This window comes from Thermobia domestica, chromosome 9 (genome assembly GCF_964235325.1).
Source record: "Thermobia domestica chromosome 9, izTheDome1.hap1.1, whole genome shotgun sequence".
Lineage (NCBI taxonomy): Eukaryota > Metazoa > Arthropoda > Insecta > Zygentoma > Lepismatidae > Thermobia > Thermobia domestica.
The window spans coordinates 116,923,921-116,951,818 of record NC_137462.1 but is presented as its reverse complement, the minus strand read 5'-3'; the positions used below and the strand labels follow the sequence as shown (position 1 = coordinate 116,951,818).

Genomic DNA, 27,898 nt, shown 5'->3' with positions numbered 1-27,898 from the left:
ATAGTAACCGCTTGTGAAAAGTTTTGCAACATTTCTAGAATAAGGTACTGTTCTGTTTATATATATATATATATATATATATACTAAATTTATACCATAGCAGGCTCAATTATGACACAAGCTTAAAGTAGCATGTTTGGTTTTCTGTTATTGACTCTCTTTATTGTTTTCAGATGATGAACTACAAAATATTCAACACGCTGGTTAAGATGTATAACATCAATACCGTTTGAGTGAAGAAAAAAATATTTATATAGAAAATTTTGTAAATTCTTAAAGATTTATATTACTATTCATACAAAGTACAATTTTGATTATTTAATTTCATATTAAAATTTCTGATGTGTTTTATCATGATGAAATAAATCATTGAATATTCTAAATTGGTTGTTTATATTGAGAAAGAACAAAAGAAAACAAAAAAAAAAAAAATCGTACTTTTCTGTTCAAAATATCTCATTGTACTAACATATGCAGCTCCTCTATGATATTACAAACTGATCACATCTCTTTATAATTATACGAAACATAACAACAAGAAAATGGCACATAAGTAGAATTATAATTCTCTTTTTATAACAGCATTGTGTTAAATTCTACGACTCTAACATCCAAGCTGTCCTATTAAATGTGTTGGTTTAACGAGCGATACTATCCACCTTTCTGTATCCCACAATTTCACGTTGTCTTTATTTTTGAATTAGAAGAAAACAGTGGCAGATATGAGGCATCGCTCTGTATGGCCATAGTATTGACTTACTTGATTCAGCCACTAAACCACACATGATGAAATTAATGACGTATGAAATATATACAAATGTGCATGCAAAACCTACAAAAAACCTACCAGACAGCACTTTAAAGTCACTTCATTACACATATCAATCGTTATGACGAGAATTACAGAAACGAAAATTCAAAACGAGACGTGTGCCATAAAAAAATATCTATATCTATCTATCTATCTATCTATCTATCTATCTATCTATATATATATATATATCCAGTTGCAAATACTTAAGGGCAGCAAGCTGATGACTCTACAAATGAGGTAGCTATTTGTTGTTTAATGCCATAAGCCAAATTCATTATATAATTAAGTCACGATTTCCATAATAATTTATGTTTAAGGGTTCAGAATTTATCCAATTTATGGATTCCTCATGTTCATAGAAATTTACAGGTTACTTCAAGTTAATAATGCTGTTGAAAGAAAAAAGACATAGAAATGGAAGTTATTCGATGTTACCATCATTGTTCTAGAAAGCTCGGACAGATCTTCGCTTAATTAAACTACTTCAGTGGAGAGACGATCAAAGAATGTTTGAGATGTGGGACGCGGTACAGAATTTTAACCTAACATGTTTATATCCATCACCTTCAACACATACATAAAATATTAAACACAGTCACTCAAGGTTACTTTGATAATGATTCTTATGATTGGTTCTAGAAATTTCGACTTTCTGATCTAAAAATTTAAGAAAATTTTTAGTTACCTGAGTTCTAGTAACTTAAGCACTGCTGATTAGCTCCCGGACTCAACAAAATTTCATTCCCATTTGGATTTGATCTTCGGTCGGATCCCGTCGTTATTAACAGTTCTCCTTGTTCCGTGATGCAATTTCAACTACGGCCGGAACAGATGTTATTCCGTGACAATTATCCACAAGAGGTTAATACAATTTAGAGCAGAGGATTATTCATCACTAAGGCCCGGATTTTTATGTAGCACAAAGTATTGAAATATGTACATAAATGTGTAACAAAAATCAATGAAATATGTAAGAAATATGTTAAAAATATGAAAATATGTAAAAATATTTTTTCGTGTTTATTTTGTCTGTGCTATTTTCTTAGCTAATAAATATACTGTAACATATTTATGTAATAAAAGCTTAACAAGTGCAAATAACTTCCTACAGATACGTACAAATTTTCAGGAGAAACAAATGAAAATATGTATCAAGAAAGTAAAAAATCACATTATTGAACATGTAAACATAAAAAAAATATTTATTTAAACAAAATGCACTTACTTTTGTTACGAACAATGAACTACTAAATAATTTTACGCAACGGAAAAACTTTGTCACTAACTTGCCACTGATACGTTCAAATTTTCACTAAGAACAAATAAAATTGTCTCGTGGAGAAATGAAAATCACATTATTGAATATCAAAAGAGAGAGAAAAAAAAAAAAACATTTAAGAGAAAGAACGCTTACCTTTGGAATTTTCAAATTTATAACTGCGCGTTTGAAAACTTCACTAACTTTCGATAGATACGTTCAAGCTTTAACAAGGAACAAACAGACTTTGTAAACACATTATTAAAAACACATTATTGTATATCAAAATAGAAAAATCTTCAAAACAAAAAGCGCTTACTTTCCACACGAAAAATAAACCACTAAATATTTTATATAATGAACTACGTATTCAAACACTTCGTGTCACTAACTTGACACAAATACGTTCAAATTATATATATATAAAAGAATGAAATTGTCTAGTAGGGAAATGAAAATCACATTATTGAATATCGAGATAAAAAAGAAATATTATTTAAAATAACGAGCGCTTACTTTCGGAGCGCACCATGAATAACTAAGTATTTTATATGATGGTATGCGAAAAATTCACTAACTTGCCACAGATACTTCAAGCTTTCACTAGTACAAATGAAATTCTCTCACAGAAAAATAAAAACCACATTATTGTATATGATGAAAAAAATCTTAGAAAAAAGAGCTTACTTTGCTGATGCACAATGAACCACTACATACTTTTCCAGGTGTTCAGGAGTTAAAGAGAGTCGTTGGTCAGTCAGGATTATTTTATAGGCTGAGAAAGACCTCTCCACGTCGCAGGAAGTGACAGGCGCGAACTTCAACAAATGACATTTTCCAGGGCTGATTTCCTCAGGGGCCTCCGTTTCTTCTCCATCCAATATCCTGCATGCAGTCCTCAATGTTAGGTGTCCTGGATTCCTCTTCAAAACTGACTGGAACTTCCGGGCGATTTTCGCACCTGTTTCTCCTCGCACAATGTTGAGTTTCTTCTCTACATCATCCATTGTTGTCATCGCTTCTTTCAAAGTAAGTCCTGAAGTTTCTAGTTTCTCGATAACGTTTGCAATCCACCCGAAATTACTTGCAATGTACGCTAGTGAACATTGAACAACAGGATTTTTGAACGCACTTTGAGAATCACGCACTGTTGCACTGGACTCTACAGGAAATGTGGTGACAACTGACTTTACAGCATCAAAATTTTCATTGTAGAAGTTAACAGCCTGTATCCAGGTGCCCCACCGTGTCAGTACAGGCTGCGGTGATAGCGACACATTTGGTAGCATATTGTTGTAGCACTGCACACGACCAGGGGCTTTCACAAAAACTTTCTTAGTAGAAGACACAAGCTCATTGACTTCAGGGAAATTGATCCGCATTTCCTCTGCTGCACGATGTAATCCATGGACCAAACAGCACATATGAATGAGGTTTCGGTAGAACACTTTAAGTGCATCGGCAGCTTTTAACAAGTACGCCGCAGCATCAGAACACATCAGAAGCACTTTTTCTGCAGGAACACTTTCTGACCACAACACTCTCAGTCCATCATTTACGAAACGTGCAACTGTGGAATGGTTTGTTTTGTCCAAAACTTTTGAACAGATCAGAAATGGTCGTGATGGAGAATCAGGGTCAAGCTTTCCTACCACCAGATTGGAAACGAAACGTCCTAATACGTCTGTAGTTTCATCTACCGCAAACCATATATGCGAATCAAAAATTTCAGCTCGAATGTGTTTGATAGTATCTTCGTAGCACACATCCAAATAATTCTTGCGGATAGTAGATTCGTTAGGAATGTCTCTCTTGCAATATTTTTCCAAAAAGGACGCGAACTGTGGGACTTGCAATTTGTACCACGGTATGTCCGCTGCTATGAACGCATTGGCAAGGTCTTTGTAAAATTCACTGCTGTTTTCAGATGCTGGTTTTGTTTGGGTTAAAAGTTTTTGCTTTGCGGCACGCTGTAACACCTTGTTTTTCATATGAATAGCTGATCCAATCGCGACTTCATTGAACAGCCCACTTTCTTATCGCATACTTGACAAAAAACAATTTTACCGTCTGTGGTATAAGCGTCATCCATAGCTATCCACGATTTCAATTTTGACGCTAAAGAAGAAGCCATCATTGAAAACAAGAAACTGACTCGGTCACAAGCGTGCACACTAACAAACCGGTCGCGAAACTGAATCCTTTTCCCTTTTGTTTGAAGGAAGAAGTGGCGGAGTAGCCATCGAGTCATACAAAAGCGATTTTTTATTCGATTTAAGAAACAAGTGATAAAGCCTAGCCGCTTCAATCACCTCCCTCTCACCACCACCCCCACCTCCACCCGTAGAGGTTGCACATAAAAAAAAAAATGGAGAGAAAGCCAGCCAACTGTCTGCGTTTTAGTTTGTTTTGTCGGCACACATCCGAGTGGTGTCTGCTTGCAAAGGCGATAAGCACGAAAATCCTTATATTGTTTTCTTTCTTTATATATATATATATATATATATATATATATATATATATAAAACATTTTTTTTCAGGATTGGAAGCGATAACTGACGACGTTTCTTTGCATGTTGTAGAGTGTACGATTTGTTTTAACCCAGCTTTCCCGCAATGCAAATCGGTTGAACAAAGTAAGAGAAAAAGAATACAGATAATTAAATAAAGTACTTTTTGAGTTATTGTTCCATATATAGGCCTATTTTTATTTGCGTATTATTTAAAGAAAATTAGCGAAAAGGAGCAAATTTATGTAAAAATATGTACAGTAGACGGAAAATATGTAATAGACTCCAAAATGTGTAAAAATATGTAATGTGATTTTGGTTTATATGGCTCCTTACTTCGTAATTTGCGAACATTTCATATTTTCACCAGAGTACATACAAAGGAAAAAATATGTAAAAACATAAAAATCCGGGCCTTATTCATCACCAAAAACGTAGTATAGGTTATTTCTAAATACAATTTTTCCACAGGTTAGCCTAAAGAAGCGATTAAGATAGATAATTTCTAAATTCCAATCACTCTGCTTCGTCACGGTAGGTTTAAGTAGACTGGTTGCTTCTTTTTCTTTACGTGTACACTTGACATGCTTACTCGCACATCACGCATAATTTATCCCATTATTAATAATAATAAATATAAACATCATTACCGGCTCAGATTTAAAAACTAATATTATTATTATTAAATATGTATATGAATCCTACAAATTTAACTTTCTGGGTCGTACAAAAATTATTTGTTTATTCTCGCTTAATCTCGTCAGGCAACTCAATTCCATCGTCATCTCGAAACAAAAGAATAGCGTAATACCTGCAATATTAAAAACAAAGACACAACGAAAAAAAAAAAAAACTGACAGTTACAGCAATGTTTTCATCGAGAGTTCAGCAGGACTCACATAATATAAAATTTCAGTTGCATCATACAATAAATTTAAAAGTATTATCCATCGCGAAGCCAAATTAACAATTGACCTGAAATAATGAAATTTTAAAATAACTACATGTAAGTGTACGTTTCGTGTAGCGGGATAACTCGTATTCATATGCACGCACATGGTGCCATGTTATGAAACTAGCATATCATGCATGCTGAGAAGACGGTCCGACTCTGAACGTTTAATTAAGTTAGGTTCTCAGTATAATTCACATACTGGTTATCTACCGGTTTTACTCTGCGCTAACAACATGGTCGGCAGATATAGAATATACGGGCCAACGAAGATAACATGTATATTGTAACTAGACAATTGTAGGGCAAAATATCTATCATGTATCATTACCGAATTGACTTAAATGAAGGCCTACCAATGTTTAATGTTTACCTAGCTTATTCGAGATTTTGAATCACAAAGTCAGCGTCGGTCATATGTATCCCTATGCGTATGGCACAGATAAAAATATGAATATTATAACAATACAACCGTAACATTATTGAATATTAAATAGAAGGGTTATCAATGATAAGTTCATACGGAACTCAATAATAAATTGAACGCAACCTAACACAAATTCAAACCACATTCAAATTAAACCTACGATGTATCGTTACCGATAGAATCGGTACGTTACAATATATACCGGGTGCACCATTTATAATGTCCCACCTTTATAACAGAGGAACTAAGAGAGTGAGAGAAGCGAAACTTTGCACAAAGCAACTATAGGAAGGGGGACATCTATCCATGTATTGGGTAACATCACTCGGTGAACAGTGTTGCCAACCCAATATAAAGTTATGATTTTTTAAATGGAATGACCTAAATTTAATACCATAATTCGAATCAGCAATGAAAACAAAGACGAAAGAGATGACACTCGCAGATCAGTGTTGCATACTTTTTGAGAAATATTGTACAACATATGTCAAATTTAAAAGCCTTTAACACACACAAGGAATGAAGTAGTAACTATTTGTGCACATTAAATAAAATACTGGAAAGAACTCTTTAAAATGACTCCAAGTTTAGAAGGATCAGTTAAACAGTGTTGCCACAACAGAAGAGAGAAAAACTGAGTTTGGAAATAGTGCAATAACTTCGAAAAGGTCCCTAGTACAGTATGGGTTTAAATGCATAGAGGAAATCAGTATGTCATAAGGAGCATTGTCACGTTTATTTGAGATCGATAAGTCAAGTACTTACTAAGATATTCAGTACTCTGTAAAAGCTGAGAATTTTGTACTGTACAAGATGGTAACGCTGTTTCAAAATTCCCTTTTTTCCCTCTGCCTTGGAGAAATATTAAAGTACTAATCTGTGACACAAGTTATATTCTGTGACATGCTGAATTAAAAAGCAAAATATTTAAAATAAGGAAACTATATTTTTTCTGTTTCATGAATTTTGTAATGTATGTTACAAATAATTGTTTCTTGATCATCATAAACATATATTTCTTTAATTTAATTTCTTTCTCCTGAATATAAGTTAGAAAAGACAATAAAACGTAGATATTAATAGTCGTAAAATTTGAATAGAAAATACATAGGCTATGTTCTGTTAAATGGTAGCAAATTTTTTAAGATCATCCAATATTTATACGTACTGACCAATTTTAGGGGACCATACACAACTTATTTTGTATTTCATTCACCACGAAATTAACTACAAATAATGTATAAATTGTTTTTAAGAAGTGAGTTGCATTTATGGATTCATAGGTGCCGACACCCTTATGAGGACCCAAACGTTACGAGTAAAAGTACAGCACGTAGAAATATGCAATAAAAGCTATAACGGAACAAATACCAAACAACCCCTTTTAGATGTCCATTAAAAACAGGAAATGTATCTGATCGGAAACGGAGAACCTGGTGGATCCATGAACGATTGGATCCGTAGTGAGTTGATGAGTAAACGAATAGAGTGTAAAAAAATCAAATCTATGCTGGATGGCTACAAAAAACAAGAAAGTATTTAACCAAGTCAGGGCTGGGCCAAAGTAGTGGAAAATCAAGGTGTCTATAGGGACCAGGCGCGTTAGCAAAGGTGGGTATGCTTGTAAACAAAATAGTGTAAACATACTGTGTAAAGAATATTACATAGTTCTTCTGCAAATTATATACGACATCGTATTACTTAGCGCAGCGTAACTTTCTGTATAATGTCCCACGTTTATGCCATTTAGGCTAAGGGAGACAATGATTAAGGCAAGTGACTGATGATAGAAGAATTAATGGGATGAGAATGTGAGAGAAAGCAAGATTACCCGACAACCCCAAGGACATGATGTTATCCACCGCAAACTTACTGCATCGGAAATCGTATCAGGGACCCCATGCACCAGAGGTAAGTGCTCTACCACTGAGCAACCGTGCCCTCACAGTTTAACTTTAAGAAGGCTTAACCACAGTATTTTCCTATTATAATTCAATCAAAATTTTTGTTTTTTGTACAATGGTTCACAATAATTGAATACAGAATTATGATATACTGCAAAATGATATGTCTGAAAAGCGGGAAAATACGTGCAAACCCATGCATGGTGGTCACTAGAAACTATCATTTCATCTATTTGAACTGAACGAAGTTGCAAACTCACACGGGCTTTTGTCCGTATGGAGGAGGCATTTCAGCGACAGTGTATATGCGCATGATGATAAGCGTTCCTATATCAACATCGAAACGCTATGTGGAAAGAATTCAACTGAAATTTACAATGTTTTGCTGGAGGTTTGTCGAAATAGTGTAGTGGATCATAGCACTGTATTTCGGTGCTCAGCTCGTTTCCGTGAAGGTCGTGTAATCATTGCGGACACCTCTAGATGTGAAAGACCATCAACTGCAACAGACTACACCCCTGAGATTATTGTGAATAACATTTTGAGAGAGGGTCGACGAAAATATGTAAGAAAATTGCATATGAGACCAAAATATCTGTCACTTCACTTTACAAAATTATTATTGAAAAGCTGAAAATGAAGACGAGATGGGTTCCGCATGATCTGAGTAAAGAGCAGAAAGCATGTTGCAAAAGAATCGCAGAAAAATTGCTTCAACGTTATCAAACAGAAGGAGATCAGCTTTTCAAACGACTGTTGCAATTGATGAAACCTGGATACGAGAGTTTGAACCAGAACTGAAGTTTCAGTCGTCACATTAAAACAGTTCATACTCTTCACGCCCGAAGAAATTCTGCTAGCAACAATCAAATGTTTTACTCACGATGATCTTAGCTTATGATACGAATGGAGAGATGGCTACAATAGAGTGACATAGGGGACGTCTATACTAGGCGTATATTACAAGCTGTTTCTGCAAAATGTTTTGCGTCCGAAAAGTATTGAAAAAAATCCCGACATTCTTGCAGCTGGTGTATTCTGAACGATAATGGAAGTCCGCATACTACTCTACAAATAAGAGTGACACTTAACAAGTATGGATGGGAAATACTTTCCTTCCCAATATAGTCCTGATTTGAGCCCACCAGACTTTGAATTGTTTCCCAAATTAAAAGAACCACTCTGTGGAAAACGTTTTGATTCGATTGATGAAGCTTTCAGTGAGGTGACCCGAGTGATCAGACACCTCAACAATGAAGGTGCCCTATCCAGAATACAGAATTTGCCAAATGTTGGGAAGTTGTCATAAACAAGTATGAAGATTGTATTGAACGCCTGTAAAGATATTTTGTACAATAAATTATTAGCTTGCATAACATCTTTCAGTGTGCAGAACTTTCGAAGTGACAGTCGTACAATATATTGCAAAAAATTTTCCGAACAGTTGCTAGGACATAATGTTGTACGTAGCGGTACATCTAAATACTAATTGCAAACATTAGAAGCTATTGGTACCATAACAAATAACAGGCTATGTGCCACGCTAAATAACAGTATATGAGTCTAATTTCGTAATAATGTTCGCAAAATTTGCGAATCGCAAACGAACGCAGAAATGATGCAATAATTATTATTATTGCATACCGATAATCGAAAAAAAGCCATATTTTAAATTTCGTTAACACAATTCACTGCAGAATGATGCCGTATAAAACATTTTAAGACATTCAGTAATTACGACCTAGCAATTGTGTATTTAAGAGAAAACTTGAACCAATGATTTTTGTGATATTAATGCAAAATTCACAAATTTTTACGTTTGCTGCAGTATCATAGAAGAAGTTTACTAAATGTATACTAAACTAAGCTAACCAAAGCCAACCTACGTATCCTAACTCATATTTTATGTTCAAGGACAAAAAGAAAGAAAAAAACACCTAAGTAAAATTTTAGTGAACCCCATCAACACTATATTACAAACATATCACGCATTGTTGTGCGTGAGCCAGTGTATAGTACATTACGTCAGTCTTACTACTTGCTAGTACTTGCATTTTGGTCAATTTATTTACCTTTGAATTTATAGTAAATATGATGCTTTTTTAACTTTTGGCGCAACAAATTTTGAAAGATTTACAGGTAAAAGTCCGTATTTTGCATGAAAAGACATAAAGAACAATTTTCTGCAAGCAATAGAGTTAAATACAAAGTAATACACCTGTATTTTATGTTTACAAGTGTAGATTACTATAGTTCGCGTCCCTCGAATTGACGTGTGGCATCAGCCAACAAGATAGTAGTGCGCTGTTACTATACCTTCAGGGAGGAACCTATTCATTCATAGAGCTCCTCCGTGGGTAAGCGGTTAGCGTACGCGCCTTTGGCGCGGGAGACCCGGGTTCGATTCCCGGCGGGAGCTCATGTGGTTCGGATTCCACGTTAATCAGTAGGTCCACGTCTCATATAGCCTCGCTGCTGAACGGGACGATAAACTCAAAATCAACTCAACTCAACCTATTCATTCATAATTGTCCACAAATACGAACAAAATTAATTATGAATGATTTGATTCCTCCCTGAAGGTTTAGTAACAGTGCACTGTGAGTTTATTGGTTGATGCCACACGCCAATTCGGGTGGCGCGGAGTATAGTGTAAAATTCTTACGAGTATTTTACTAGGGATAAAATAAGTGAGTGCATATAAATGATGGTTGTATTAGAAACTATTTTCCACCGGTGCTGTATTTGTGCACAGTGTACATAAGTTGTATTTTATGTTTACAAGTGGAACGCTACAAGTATGAAACCGTGACAAGTATTATTGAAACTCATATCATTACCAACATCCACTCATTTCACTCTCCTTATTTTTGCATATAGCAACCTTCGCTGACGCACCTGCTGACTCACCCCCTCTCTAGAGATGCCCTTCAGTTTCACCCTGCCGTGACTCGGTTAAATAGCATTCGTGCTTTTCAGTGGCCTACTAGCAAAGGTTGTTTCTTGTTTTTTGCATTGCAGTTTTTATGCATACATCCGGACGCCGTATTTACACGCAAATCCTAGAAGAATTTTAATTTTTCAACAATTGATTATGATGGTCCCCTTGAAATTTAACTATTCCATTTGACATGTTTCCATGTCGGCCAGCGCAAATCATTTAGTAAACAATAATAAGGAATTTGTAAAGAATTGTAATTTTTGAACAATTATTTCTAGTTGTACGGCAAAAGTAAAGCTGCACGAGAAATCTTCCTAAAAATGTACTTAAAACATTATGTCGAGCTTCACATGAAAAGCAGTAGCGCGTTTCAAACTTATTCGATGATTTGTAACTATACATTCAATAAATGAGCTGACAAATACAAAAGATAACGTGCAGTTTGAAAAGTTGGCGGCAAAGTAGAAATTTAAAAAAATACACGAATTTTATGGTACATATAATTAGGTATTTCCAGAAAAAAAAATGCCTATTTCATTGGTGCATATAGGCTACAACTCATACAGCTAACCTTTGTAGCGATTTATAATATGGTTGCAAAATAATAATAAATAAAAAAAATTGTCAGTTAGGGCCAATGACTTTAAAATTTTAAGTTCCTAAGTGAGAGTTCATCTGTACAAAGTATACCACACAAAGAAATTTGTTTCGTGACCTGATGGGTAATGCCAAAGACTTGGGGAACTATTCCGATATGGGTTACGTCAACGCAAAGCAATATTTAACATTTTGTTAGTGATCATCGGCATAGCAGTTATAATGACTTCTTGCATTTCTTGTATGAACAATTTCTTGAACAATGCTTCCGAATGATCCTCTTAGACCTGCAAACGAAGAAAGTGAATAATTATCTTGATTACACCACTTGGCTACACCCAACAGCTACAATACAGCCAAAGAAATTGTGCTCACAAATCATCCTTTGTATTGCTTCAATTGGAACACTCTTACTTATTTCATTCATTCGTGTTTTAAAAAGAAATAATAACAAGTCGGTAATATTTACAGATAATATTGAATTGTTTCGATATTACTCCCCTAAAGTTGCACGAGAATAAGTATATTCACTGCACGAAATAGCTATTAGGTAGGTCTCGTAAACGTATTTCTACCATCCTGTTAAAATTTGAATTGATATTACTAACTCAAGAACAATTTATATTCACATTACGTTTAATTAGTCCCTTCAAGGACTCAAATGGGTTTCATTTCATTGTATGTCCATTGGTTAATGTTTTACCTCATTTTAATCATTTCTTCACGATTTCTCCAACGCTGAGGGAATAAAGGGAATTTTGAAACAGCGTTACCATCTTGTACAGCACAAAATTCTCAGCTTTTACAGAGTACCGAATATCTTAGTAAGTACTTGACTTATCGATCTCAAATAAACGTGACAATGCTCCTTATGACATACTGATTTCCTCTATGCATTTAAACCCATACTGTACTAGGGACCTTTTCGAAGTTATTGCACTATTTCCAAACTCAATTTTTCTCTCTTCTGTTGTGGCAACACTGTTTAACTGATCCTTCTAAACTTGGAGTCATTTTAAAGAGTTCTTTCCAGTATTTCATTTAATGTGCACAAATAGTTACTACTTCATTCCTTGTGTGTGTTAAAGGCGTTTAAATTTGACATATGTTTTACAATATTTCTCAAAAAGTATGCAACACTGATCTGCGAGTGTCATCTCTTTCGTCTTTGTTTTCATTGCTGATTCGAATTATGGTATTAAATTTAGGTCATTCCATTTAAAAAATCATAACTTTATATTGGGTTGGCAACACTGTTCACCGAGTGATGTTACCCAATACATGGATAGATGTCCCCCTTCCTGTAGTTGCTTTGTGCAAAGTTTCGCTTCTCTCACTCTCTTAGTTCCTCTGTTATAAAGGTGGGACATTATAAATGGTGCACCCGGTATATATATCCTGGTATACGTCATTTATAATTTATATTTCTATTAAACTGGGAACACAGACAATTCGAATGCTGCATATTAATTCAATTTTGTGCTAAACTAACTAAATTTCTATATTTCTAGATGATATATTTTAAATAGTTAACTTTCTAAGATATGATTGTAACTGTTATAGCAATGTTGAGGGACGTAACAAATAGAAATAACACGCTAAAATCGAAATCGAACATCATATAAGGTGTCCCGGTTTTTCAGTTTGAAAATCTGGTAACACTATATTCTTTTTATAATTCATAAACAGAACTTTACCCTCAATGTAAGTTCAAACTGCCTAAAAGTGAAAAATATTGATATATTTTCTTAAAATATCAATATAAATAAGCAATATAACATAAAATGCCTGGGTTAGATATGCTGTAAATTCAAATAGTTACAGAAAGATACTGACTAAACAATTTTGTTTTGCATATCAAATAAGAACAAATAACGATCAGTACAAAAGAACAAATAAAGATCAGTTAAAGATTCTGAGAAGATAATTACCTTATATAATATAATTCCAGTGTATTATCTAATATCTGGTAACTCCAGTGCATTATCCAATACTTGGCATTTTATCAAAAGCTTCCTTTGGTATTTTGCTTTTTTTATAGTGGTACCTGAAGGCATTTACAGCCATGTTATAATTCCAATTATGTTGTGACAGGCACCTGGGGGAAAATATGTTCAGAACGTGTATTTAACCGTATATCCAGCTAATAAATAACGCTAAAGAACTAATGATAACATATTTTATATATATATATATATATATATATATATATATATATATATATATATATATATATATATACTAGTGGCAAACAAATTTGAAGACACATTCAACGAAAGATGAAGTTCATAGGGATGAAAGTCGACAAGGTAACTTACCACATCTGAGTCTTCAGTCAATATTATATCTGTTCCAATATTATTAACGTGTCTGGTGCTGCTGCTGTGGTTAAGTGAAACTACTTAACCTCGAATGAAAGAAGTATGATTAGCGGTACCTGAATGGTAGGCGCAAACATTTCCAAAAATGAGGCGGCGACAGGGTTTCAAGTGGCAGCATTTTTTTTGCATATATAACGAACAGATAAAGCAGCAGAAAATTTTCAGCAGCAAAACAATTTCTTGGTGTAAAACTAGGGTAGATGAGAGGGACCGGAGACGACTCAGTAAAGAAAAACAGGAATGCTATAACGGAATAACTAAGACCTGTTTTTGCAATCCGACACCCACCTCAGAAAACTCCAATTTTTTATTATTATTATTTTTATTTTTATTTTTATTTTTTTTAACGTTCAAGGAGAGTGCCCATGTCAACAAAAAAGCGAGAAACCTGCCTAAAGCTTGCCAAGGATGATCGAGGATGGACTGTCGAGCAGTGGAAGAGGGTCAGTGATCCGATGAATCCCATTTAACTTTCCTTCCATGTTGATGGGAGGAGTAAGGGGGTGGCGAAAACAATATGGGTGCACGAATCCCCAGTGTTCCATGTCGCACATACAGTGATAACAGAAGTGTGATTGCGGAGAGACAATTTCGTGGGGATGGCTTAGGTTCTTTGATAACCGCTGATGGACACATGAACGATAGGGACTATTTGTAATGTGTTTGTGATCATGTACGGAACTAGCAATTCCAGCTAGAAACGATTTTTCCGGCAGGACAATGATCCGTGCCACACAGCTGGTATACCAGAGTGATTCCAAAACCATGACAATTGGTTTACATTGCTTCCATGCCCTCGGAACCCTTGGTCCCAACCATATTAGGCATGTACAAGTATGAGATGTAGAGCGGACGGTCCGACTATGATATCTTTCACCAATCAATTAGTAGGAATTCGGAGACGCAATCCTGTCTGGAATAGTATATCTCAAAGACGATACCAGGACCCTGTAACTTCGCTACCACAATGAATCAAGGCAGTTCTGCGATTCGCAAGAGAACCCACAAGGTATTACGTATGTGCCTAACTTTCCCCACTCATTATATAATGGGAACACCTGTAGTTCGAAACACTTCAGATGTTTGGGTTGGCAACGATCAGGCGACGACAACAAGAGAAGACTGTTGGTGTTGTTGTGATAGGGCAAAATCAGTGTGGAGAAGTAGAACGGCAGTGTACAGTGAACTGAAACGAAGGTAATAGTTTAAAGTGGACGATCTCTTAGTTTTCCAGAGAGCAAATTGTTGGGACTCGGTTATCTCATGGCAGAATCACAATGGCGAAAAGCAACAGCGGTCGAAAAAAAAAATTGACAAATCTACTGGAACATTAAAGTAGATTGTCAATATGAACCATTATGCAATTGCAGTACAAGTAACGAAGGAACTAGTGGCGGAGCTAAAATTGGGTCAGGTTCCCCTACTCGAACACTTTGTCCCCTTCTCAATGCTAGCCATGTTGCTACTAACTTAAATATTCAAAATGTGTATAGTACAAATTGATAAATATTTTGTGCTATCAAACATTCAAAACTCATTTTAATGCAATAGTAACTACGAACAATCCCTAAAGTATCAACCTTTAAGCAGTCTACAAGAAACAAATTGTTTACTATAGTAAGTTTGGAGCATATGTTTATTATAGAAATATTTGTGATTCTTTTATTTATATAAGTTATTATTTATTTTCTGTTGCGGAGTATTTTCACTTAGTTTAAATGAAACAAAAGCAACGATCAAAAGTTAAATGTTAAATGTTAGTTGCACGGCAAATATTAAAACGGTATTCCGCCTCAATCCAAACACTTTTAAGCATCTATGAGTGACGCTGCTTATTGCAACCACGCAAGTCATCCAGTTCTTGAACCTGAGTAGAATAAATCTGATCTTTAACGTATCTCCATGAGCAAAAGTTCCACAGAAATATCTGGTGATCACGTGAAACATGTGATAAACTTTGAACCTCTTCCAATCCATCTTTTATTCAACTGATCATCGAGGAAGTCTCTGACGACGTGAGAAAAACAGCATGGAGCTCCGTCTTGCTGGAAAACGGCTTCGCCTAGGAGTTGGGAAAAGACATTTTGCTGCAACATGTCTAAATAATTGTTTGAATTTACTGTTGCCTTAGCGAAAAAGAACGAACCGATAGTTTTGTTCTTCTTGACACCTCATCTCACATTCGATTTTAGAGGATCGCGTTCTCTTTCTATCACTTCGTGAGGAGCCTCTGACTTCCAATTGTTATAGTTATGTGTATTAACATGTCCACTCACATGGAAGATCGCATCGTCTGAAAAACAAATACTGTTCAAGAATCCGTCGTCTTCATCAATTTTTAAAGCATGTCTCTTGCGAATTGTATCCTCAGTGGCTTGTCAACCAGTTTTATGCGCTTATGAAATCGAATAAACATGAAGGCGTTTGGGATTTGTAGTTGCTCGCTAGCTTGTATGCATTTGTGAGGTCTTCAGTTAAACGTAACATGAATTCTCTCCACGCATTCTTCTGAAATTTTCCTTTTTACATGTTTACCAGTCATCGGCAACAATAATCCCGCTTCTCTTAACTGCTGGTTCCATTTTTTGATGGATATGTAAGTTGGTAATACTCAAAGAGCGAAAAGGTGCATAACTGGACCGGGCTCTTCGGAGTATCATGCCGATGCGTTAGTCACTAATCACCCAGTCGCTCCCGGAACATCCATACATTCTCCCACTCTTCTGTGCTCTTTCACTCAGGCCACGTAGTTTGTACCACAAAAGAGCTGTTGTGCATGGATAAATTTATTGTCAACGTTCAGAATACCACTAACGCTTGTATTATCATCATATTAATGAAAGGAGGAAACAACTGATTTAAACTTACTTTTACACAGCAAATCCTGCGAATTCAGTAATACACAAAGAATGAAAAAGTTCCTGGCTGGACTGGGACTCGAATCTAGGATCCTCGGTGTACAGCGTCGATGCGTTAACCACTACGCTACCCAGCCCGTTCCCAAAACACCCATACACTCTTCCCACATTTCGGTGGTCTTTCATTTAGACCACGTGGCTTGTACTACAACCTAGCTACATATGCTCCAGTTATGCACTTCTTTGTTTTTGTAAATTATTGATCTTGCACTTATAGAGAATTTGGTGTGTAAAAATGTTTAAATCGGTTGTTTCCTTCTTTCATTAATATAATCATAATATAACTGTTAGCGGTGTTCTGAACATGGACAGTGGATTTGTCCAAGCACAAGAGCTACGTGATCTGAGTGAAAGAGCACCGAAGAACGTATGGTTGTTAAAAAAAAACACTAAAGAAAAAACTACTATAATAAAATTTAATTCTCACTTTCTGCACCATTCCTTCTTCATTCCTGATTTTTGAGCAAGTTCATTAACAGCCTGATCCCGAAGCACTTGTAATGCTATTATGTTATCTTCTTGACTAAACTTCTTCGAAACATACTGAAACAATAAATTGAAAAAAAAAATCAATATGAAATTAATCAATATAATGTGAGGAAAAATAAGAAAATTAGTTTCAGAAAACATAATATATATATGGATATAAATTACCAATATGATATTTATTTATTTATACTTATATACTTCTAGATACAGCTGAACGCCAGTTTACACTGGAATATCTAAAAAAAATCTAAGAGATGATAACATAGGATAATAATAATAATAATAATAATAATAATAATAATAATAATAATAATAATAATAATAATAATAATAATATCATCATCATCATCATCATCTAAGAATAACAAGAAAGGTTGACAATAATTGGCTAGAACTTATTCATTAAAATGACGTCGTAGTGCAGAGTTATATGCAGCTTCAGAATTAAATAAATTTACAGGTGTATGTGACATTTCTTTGTATAACTTAGAGAGCTTGTAGAACAGAGAGCGTTGAATTAACTGTCTATAAAATGAAATGGAATCTTTAAGGTTTACGTCCCACGATTATGCCGGCTAGGCTAAGGGAGATGGTGATAATGAGAAATGAATGAAATAGTGGAATGAAGAATGTGGGAGGAAACTGGAGAATCCCGAGAAAACCGACGCACACGGTTTGTCCACTACAAAGCTCACTTGGCACGAGCTGAGATCGAACCAAGGACCCCATGCACCAAGGTGAATGCTCTGCCACTGAGCCACCGCGGATCTATTGATAATCTAGGTCGTGCTATATGAAAAAGAAGTGCGTTACGTGTTTGTTTGAATGGAATTCGGAAATACAATTCTGAGAGTAGCGTATCGGACCTGAGTTTGTACAGATATTTGAGATCCATGATTTTATACCAGTGTCAGGTAGTTGAATACTTAGTGTTTGTAACAGTTTGTGTTTTGTCATTACACGTCTGTGAGGTACTCTGAAACCTAGTATTGCCAGGAAGAAGTTTAGAACTGAGTTTAGCCAGGATAGATTTGTAGAAGCGGCCCTTGTCCAAATAGGTGAACAATATTCCATTTGAGGAGAAATTACTGCCTTGTAGCGCGTTGTTAAGGAAGGGAGGTTCTGTATTTCTCTTAATCTGTACAGAAGTCTAGAAGAAGCATCAATTGCTTAGTAATAGTGTTATAATTTCTGTACAGTCAGTTTTGTGTAAAACGTAACTCCGAGATCCTTACTCTCGTGATAGGCGAACTATTTATGTTGTATGAGGTGTGTAAAATATTTTTCTTTAGGAAAAATGTTATGGATCTACTCTTATCGGAATTCACTTCTAGAAGCCATGTTTTACATCAAGGGAAAAAAATTATCTGTGTCGTTTTGAAATGTGTCGGAGTCTTCTGTACTAATCACTTCCCTGAAGATTTTATAGTCGTCTGCAAATAACAAGATTCTGCTGGAGGTTAGCTGAAGCGACAGCTAGGTCATCCATGTATAATATGAATAAGAGTCGTTCAAGTACATTTCCCTGATAAATCTGACTACAAGAGTTTGAACCGAAAAAAGGCGCACCGGAAGTGGGAGCTCTACTAGAGACAAAGAGTAGTCAGATTAATAATGAAAGGATGTTTTATCTAAAAGTAGAAAGAACAAAGATAGTAGAGAGTATTTCTGTTCTATTGACTTCATATTTAATGTAATTTACTCCTTATGATTCAAGATGGGGGCCTCAAGTAATTCGAATTACACTTTAAGCCGTAGGTCCGCTTTATAGTTTCGGTACTGACAAAGAGAGACTGAGCTCTAAAATAACCAACAGATCTTCATACCTGTACGGCCTTTATGTACTTTCCCTTTCACCGTGTATTTTCCTAACTTACTTTATATATTCGGTCATTCATTCTCAGTATTTTCTGATTCAAAATCTTTGGTGTTTTATCTCTGACAACTCTTTCTGCATAGTATATGTTTCGTTATGGTGAGTGATGCTTGAACTTCGATATGGGTGACGATCTAGAAACTTTCACTTTAGCGTACACATGTTTCTGGAAAAGGAACCAACCACTTAAATTCTAAGCTGGAATGGGAAGAGCTTTAATTAACGTTAGGTTACGGAATCACGGAATTTAATTTTAAGGTAATTTTACTGTACTTATGTCAAACATATTTTCTCTAAAATACAAAACCAGAACTCACAACGATTAATATACATTCCCCTGTACCACAATACACATGATTTATTAGGCGTGGGACCACTGTCAGACCGCAGGACAGCTCTCACTCGTCATGGATCAGAGTCCTATAAGTCAGAAATAGTTCCGGAGTACCATTCTTTATGCATTGTAACACTTAGTTCCGTAAGAAAGGATGGAGGATGATACCTGCTCCAGTTTCTCAGCTCTAGAACTGATTGGTTTATCCCATATTCATAAACCACGCCCCAACAATTCCAGGACTGTAAATTGGCGCAGTCATCTTGGACAATTGCATCACTGGTCATAAACAGCTAACCATACGATGTACATGGTGACATAAAACGTCCACACAATCACCGACAGTAGTGCGTTCTGTGAGCGTAATCATACGACTAACGGTATACTAACAAATTGTGGCCCCCAGCATCACTGAGCCGTCACCATATTTCACTGCAACAGAATACAGTTCGGAGTTCTTGGCGCCCGACATACATAAAGTAGGTATATCCTTAGAAGTAAGTCGAAAGAGGACAGATTTGATCATATTACGCATTTTCAACCATCGGAGATCTATTTTGCACGTATTCGGCACATTTTTAGATATTCAGGTTGCGCACCTTGCGTCGAACTGTGATAGGCGCAATAGCTTATTTCAGGTGCTAATTAAGTTCTGCAGCCACTTTCGTTGCATTCGCTCTACGACAATCCCCCTTCAATAGTCGGGGATCCTTTTTTAACTAAAGCTACGGCATTCGGTGCGAATGTGATAAATAAGCAGACATTACAATGGTAGTTTAACAAATTTAAAAACATCTATGAATTTCTTAAGGGTACTACACGTACGGGGCATTCACCAACCACAGAAAACCATATATTTAACGCAGCTACTGAGCCCGATAATGGCCTAACATGTGAAGCATTGGAAGAAATATTCAACTGTAGCGTAGAAATTCAATTGCGATTCATGCTTGCAGGTTTTCCAGAGGCCATTTAACCGTTAAATCGGTGTGATGAAGCCGTGAGACATAAAACTTTCTCTTGGTACAACTCCACACGATTGGTGCATTCGCTATACAATGCAATTTTTCATCTGTGTAAATTGGGGATAGGACATACTCTTGGTAATAAACAGCATTGATCTTGATTTTTTTCCTTACAAATCTTGAGCTTACTTGTGTAGGAAAAGCTAGTAACGATCATAAAACCTTTCGAGAAACTTTCTTTGCATTGAAGAGCAAAGTGATTTTTTTGTAACACCTTTGTTGATGATGGCCGAAACTTTTCAATAGGCACTAGGTAGTAAATCCATACTTCATCCTTTGTCAACAAATTCCCACTGGTCATCAGCTAGACAGCGCTCACAGAGCCTACTTTCCTTACTCTTTCGCTTCGCAATTAGTGGTGTTAACGCATGCATGTTAACCTTGCGGACACACTGTAGCCTCAATTTGTGATAGATTGCACTATTCACTGTTGACTGGAGCACATGTAATCGTTACGCCGTACCCATAATCCGCTGTAGTAATGGATTTTCACAGGTCGCCTTATTCCCGATTTTCTTCAGCACTAGTCTTGTGAGTTACTCACTTCCTCTTTGGAGATTGTGAAGTAGGGTGTAGTGTAAACGTTTAATTATAACAGTAACAGTGACCCGTTCAACCACAAAGCTACTGTTCTTCTATGTGGAAATGCTAAAGTTTTCATTGAAAAAGAGCTATGGCGTATCCTTCCCGAAAGGTATTTTTATCGGCGGCATTTTGCTTACTACAATACCTTCATTCTATTACACGATAGTTCAGAGTCAGATATACGTGTATATCAGATTTCGTTTTGCTCTCTGTGAAAAACGGCTTTGGCACGTGTCACTGACAAAAGTTTCTCCGATGCAAACGAATCAGCTTCTGTATATCACAATAAAGCAAATGTTATTATCTAAAGTAAGTATATATATATATATATATATATATATATATATATATATATACTGTATACAGGGTGTCCCGTAAGTTCGTTTACATAGGCTATCTCGGTAACTATTAAAGATTCGAAAAAATGATAACAGAGCAATGTTGTTGGAAAGTATGTATTTTCAATCTAAAATGTTGGAATTTTCGGAATTGGACCAACCGTTTGGACTCTACACTGGTATAGCGCCCAATGATAAAGAAAAATGCAACGTTGCCACGTCTTTGTTGGACAACAATGAAGGAAAGTGCATGTGGTTTGAAGTATCCTGGACCAAGGAGAATTGGGGCGGCCACAATGAAGGATGTGAAAAAGTATCACACGCAACATCAATCCAGGGCAGTGGCGTCACCATCAGAATGGGAGGGGGCAGGTACGAAAAAGAATTAAATTGAATTTTTTCATGGCAAACTGGTATTAATTGCTTAGTGATGTCAACGAAAGTGCCTAAGTGCCAAAACTCGAAAACCAGAGGGGGCCGCGGTGGCTCAGTAGTACAGAGTTCACCTCTGGTGCATGGAGTCCCGGTTTCAAACCCTGCTCCCGTCGAGTAAACTTTGTGGTGGACAAACACCGTGTGCGTGGGTTTCCTCGGGATTCTTCCGTTTCCTCCCACTTTCTTCATTCCGCTATTTCATTCACTTCTCATCATTACCGTCTCCTTTAGCCTAGCCGGCATAACCATGGGACGTAAAACTCAAAGATTTCATTTCATTTCCAAAAACGGAAAAAAGTCGATAAACATGAGTTATCGCTATACAAGTTAAACGGGTGCTCCCACCATTTAAGGGATTTAAAAAGGATTCCATTTATTGCAAAGGGATTTAAAAATGTAGAAGCCAGTTATTTGACATGGGGACTTTTGGTACAGATCTGTACCATGGCGTCGACCTTCGGAATTTGCTTTATAAATCTCTAGTAAAGCTTTTTACACCGGGTCTTTTGCATTTATTCAAGCGGGGAAATATCAAAGAGTACGTTTCATGGGCATTTAGCAGCCGCGCGTGAGTGGCTGCGGCCAGTGACGTCACAAACATTAATGAAGGAAGAAAGAAAAGAGTCAACTTTAGCAAAGGGCCAATTAAAAAAATCCTCACACATCGCTATTAATCCTAAGATCATGCTCTGTACCTCGTTATCTTCGTAATGAAGGAATTTTTCCAACTGTACCACTGAAATTTCCCTATTATGTACTAAAAGCGGGAATATTGCTCCTAAAATAGAAAAGAGGGGATTTTTCAGGAATGTTTTCCTTTTTCGGGAATTCCTTCCCTGAGGTACATGATAGGGCAATGTGAGTGGTACCGTTTAAAACCTAGCATCATTCTAAACAAAACAAGTTGCGAACTATAATCATAGGGTAAATAGAGATTTTTCAAATCATTTCTGAGTTTTTTTTCCCCTATTACACATTTTTAGTCAATGTTTTTAGTAGAGTGGCTACAGTGTCATCCCTATTTGACGTAGGGTCGTGGTTTGTACCTCATTTTGTTTGTAATAATGCAACATTTCTAACGGTACCACTACAGTTGCACTGTCATGTACCTGAGAAATGAATTTCCGAAAAAGGGAATTTTTGAAAATTTGAATTTTCCGCTACTTTATACATTTTGAGCGGGAATTCCTCCCCTCATGTACGTGATAGGGACATGAAAATTTTACGATTGGAAACGATGCTTCATTACGAACAAAATTAGGTATAAACCATAATCCTAGAATAAATAGTCTTGGTGATAGAGCTGATTTACTAAATTTCCCCTCCCCATTTTTGGGTAATAATTACTAATGTATTGTTATTCAATAAGCTCTAGCGTTAAGAGTGTACATTGCAGGATCATGGTTCGTACCTCATTTTGTTCGTAATGAAGCAACGTTTCAAACTGTATCGCTCACGTGGTGCTAGCATGTACCTTGAGGGTCTAATTCCCGAGAAAATTATTTTCCTGACAAAAAATCTTTTTGCTAATTTCAGTGGGATTTTTTCACTTCTGATACATAATAGAAAATTTAGTAGTACAATTGGAAACACTGCTTCATTCCGAACAAAACGAGGTATGAACCATGATCCTACGATAAATAGTCTCGATACAATAGCCGCTTGACTGAAAGTCTAAAATTTACCCAAAAAAGCGGAAATCTCAAAAGGGTTTAGAAAAAGAAAGAAAAAAAAAAAAAAAACGCTGAATTCACCTCAATGTCGCCAGACCCGAGAGTGGTTAAAAATGTACTAATGTCCTGACTGAGGTTGGAACCATGACCGCATGAATAGCCTGTATCGTAGTCAGACACGTTACTGACTGAGCTACGGCGAAGTGTATAGGAACTGGGAAATAGTCGAAATGAAATAATTGAAGCAAGGAAAAGTAAATGCCTGAATTGGAACACGGTAATTGTTCGAATGTGCGTTATTTGATGGGAAATTCCGTTGAAGGTAGACAGAAACAAGAGGGAAGGAAACCGTCAAATTTTACAGGAAGAGCTGCTTAGCGATTTTCTTAAATGAGCATAGTGCCATGATACGCCTATTTTGCCCGAATGGCAGTGTCTTACGTAATCAAGCACGACGTGTTACTTCATTCACACGCCATTCACCTTTCACTTCCCGTTTAGTTCTATTTGTGTCGTTATGTGTTGAATTGGTGTTACATTCAAGTGATGTGTTGAATTGGCGTCCGTACCTCTCCGTGTGTATGAAGAATAGTGACTATAAAGCGGAAATGATCCTTCACACATCCAGTTTGAGTATGCATGCGGCTGTGGAACAGTTTCATCACTACCATCCATCTCCTATTGTCATCACATACAATGATTGACAAGTTATTGACAAGCTTCAAGGATACTGGCATTGTCTAGGACCTATCTCGCTCTAGCAGACCACAATCCGTAACCGACGATGGCTTATTCGTTGACATTCTGGCTAAAGTTACGTGCAGTCCAGCGCGATCGATACGAAACGTGGCCCAAAAGAGTAATACTAGTCGAATGTATGTCCAAAAAATTCTGCGCAAGTATCATTTCCAGCCCTTCAAAGTAGCCTACATTTCGTGCAGGAGTTGCATGGAGATGATCCCGACTGACGACGTCAATTCTGTGAATGGTTTACACACACACACAACATAAACAACCCAACCTTTCGGCTAACATCATGTTTTCCGACAAGCCACATTTCATCTTAATGGAACTGAAATAGACATAACTACGTGTACTGGGCAGACAGCAACCCTCATGTTGCCAAAGTTTCCCATAATCAAGATGACCCTCGTATAAATGTGTGGTGTGCAATTCACAGTAATATTCTGGTGGGTTCTGTGTTCCTAGAGGGGAGATTAACAGGTGAGACCTATCTAAACCTGCTACAAGCAATACTGGAACCTTATTTGGACAACTTGCCTCTCGGAAACCGCCAGCACTTTAGCTGCCAACACAATGTTGCGCCATTACACTTTAGTGTCAATATTCGACAATGGTTGGATGTAGCAGCTCGTGGACATCGGATAGGGCGTCGAGGTCTGGTGGAATGGCCACTGAGATCTTCTAATTTAACACTGCTTGATTTTTATCTGTGAGGCTCTTAAAATCCGTTGTTTATATGGATCGCCCATGTACAATTGTTGCTCTACAACCTAATATTCGCGAGGCCTGCGCTGCTATTACCACTGAGACTCTGCACCTGGTTAGGGCCAGTTTGCGACACTGTATGGGAATTGTGCACAACAAGATGGACATCACTTCCAACATCTACGCTGAGCACAGTTACAGCATTATTTTACCTGTTCCAGGATCTTCCAACAGGTAGGTGACTTGAAGTGAATGGGTCAGGTTAGGTGCGATATCTCTTGTGTGAGTGTCGCAGTCCTTTCTCCTCACACCATTTATTTGTGAAATGAACAAGGACGGTATGCCATTGTCGCCCATCTGACGAATGCTGGGATGGTACATATCAAATAGATTTTTAATCCCTTTTCAATGACATAAGTAGTATTGCTCACAAGACCAGAGATTCTCGTGTCTTGTCTCGTTTCGAAAACTCATACACGACACTAGACAATCATTCAACGAAATGAGATGAGGCAATAAGTTTACCAGTCGATACGAGATCTGCAAATGAATAATGATGCTCACCAACCGAGAAACTTTATTTATTTACTAGTCCAAGCAAATGACACAAGGAGAGATAGGGCCTCTACTCCAAGGTCACAATAGCCCTTTAGTTGAGTCCAGGACTGGAAAAGAAAGGACATCCCTGCATGCACAAGGAGGGACTGAGGGGAACGAGGATAAACCTTAGTCAGTATGGCCCGTCGGAGTAGGTTTCCTGCCAAGTTCAACCTGCCCAAATACCGTATGGCAGGATGGAAAGCTACCTTACACCAGCGGCTGGGTACGAGATAATTAATCTGTCTCGTTTGAACTCATCTGGAAACGTGACGATACTGGCATTTCTATTTCTAGACGAGACAACAATTGAATAATGAGAAAGGATCTAAGTGCCGCAATAAATATAATTGAATTGTACCGTTCAAAGTTGTCTTAGTATCGAGCAGAATACATTTGTAAGCAGTGTATTGCTTCTGTTTTAAAGCACTTACATGGTCGCAGTACCCGTTTAATTTGTATTGCGATAACTCATGCTTATCGACTTTTCTCTGGTTTTTGAGTTTTGACACTTAGGCGCTTTCTAATTTTATTCAATTGTCCTCTTGTCTCATTTCGTTGGCATGACTAAGATTAGCTGTTCATTGTATTCTGCAATTTTCTGCATATATCTCTCATCGAATGATGACACATACTGCTTTTCATAATCGTTCATCATTACTGAAAACTTCATTTCGCGTTAGCCTTCTTTAAGCGTTGCTTCCTATTCTAATAGCGTAACATCTGTATGATTTCTAAGTATTTGATTCAAAGTTTGCGTCAGAACTGAGACAATGTATGTATCATTGAGTGCTTCGTTTCTACTAAATCTGTAAGTATTAAATAGCTGCTGATATTGGATCACTGTTAATGTCGATAATGGCTGTCCTTTACAACTGGTATCTGTAATTGTGAGCCATACTGCATGTTTGCCCGAGATTTGTATGCATACACACAGCATATCACAGCACACCAATGTACTGTTACGATATCACTAGAAACGGTAATTTTTTTTCTTTCCTTGATGCAGAAATTTATTCGGGACATTGATAACTTGATAGTTGTGAATGTTATTTAAGCTCTTTACTAAGTTTAGTTGCGATTTGGATACAAAGTGTCTATCTTTGGGGATATACCAAAATGTCATTTCTTCAAGTTATTCTAAAATTTAACAAGACGAGCAACATAACGCATTGCATCTTCTATCGTGTGGGTTTTTTCTAGCAATTCCAGATTCTAATTACAAAGAAAGCATCATTCTAGGTCACAAAGGTAACTTCTTTATATCTAGGAGTGAATTGTTTAGACAATTTTGATTAAAACATAGTTATGTTATCATTAACGCAAAATGTTACTCAATATGTAATTCAGAAATTTAACATTTATATCTCCTGAACAGAAAGTCTACACCACAGCTCTCCTAGTCAGGTATTGCGACACCCTAGGATGTCGCGTAGTAGCATCAATGTGTCGCGAATTTTTTCTATAAATACAGAACATAAAACAAATGAAGAACTTGTGATAAATGATCAAGATCTCTACAATTTTCTATGAGTAGCATTCAATGAAAGTACTCAGTATATGTATTTTTAATACTGTATATTGGCGCTATCTATCGGTTCATGTTTTAACTCTTCGAGTCTTGACATTCCAGTAAGCCGTTCGAGTGCGAGATTATAATGGTCTACAAGCGAATATGAGTCACTGAATCGTCGTTGATGACACAACAGCTCAATATTATTGTGAATGTGTAAACGTTAAGCTTTGTATCTGTGAAAAAGTGTTTATCGTATTACTATATTTCAGAAATCCTCTATATAAATCAACATTTCTTTACAATAACCTCATTTAATAAAATATAATCAATGCATTTTAATTGATATCAGTGAATGGGTGTCGTGGAAAAGTGTGTATACTAATAGGGTGTCATAAGGAAAGGATTAAAAAATACTGGCCTAGATTATTATACATTTTATTCCTCTCCTAATAAGTGGACTATTCTAAGGATGTTATTCATCACTGAATTTCATTTGTATATTAAAAATTATTTACTGGAACAAATTAACTACACACTTCCCATTTTTTGTTCATAGGTTACACTTACCATTTTTTGTTCATAGGTTAAGTCCGATAATTTTAACATATCATGAACAACTAGATATTTCTTCAGTTCCTCATCCTTTCCTTTGGAAACTGCAGTGAGCATTCGGCAGAAAGATCTTGCAGGACGATCTTCGCCCATTTCTCTGAAAATTCCTGTTACTGAGACCACAAGCAACGTTGGCTGAAAAAGACAGAAATATTACAGATAAGATAATTTACATTACTTCAATTTAATTTACATTAGGTTGAATCGTAAGTTTGGGGCATTTCGGACTATAAAGTTTATTCTTGTATCACACTTCAACAACTGAAG

The 27,898-nt window shown here is 36.4% G+C and overlaps 1 protein-coding gene across 3 annotated transcripts in view; it reads right to left on the bottom strand.

The window, feature by feature from the left end:
* The window catches only part of LOC145694962 (nuclear RNA export factor 1-like), a 120,116-nt gene that overhangs the window by 4,881 nt on the left and 87,337 nt on the right, over positions 1-27,898 (bottom strand). Inside the window, exons 12-15 of one of the 3 annotated variants that reach the window (XM_081771774.1) lie at positions 27,587-27,766; positions 17,130-17,245; positions 13,335-13,501; positions 1,500-1,630 (exon numbers count right to left, since the gene is read on the bottom strand). In XM_081771774.1, coding sequence (XP_081627900.1) covers positions 13,387-13,501; positions 17,130-17,245; positions 27,587-27,766 — 411 coding nt within the window. In that variant the 3' untranslated portion in view covers positions 1,500-1,630; positions 13,335-13,386. The remainder of the gene's footprint in view (positions 1-1,499; positions 1,631-13,334; positions 13,502-17,129; positions 17,246-27,586; positions 27,767-27,898) is intronic. The other 2 variants (XM_081771773.1, XM_081771775.1) reach the window with 2 other exon arrangements.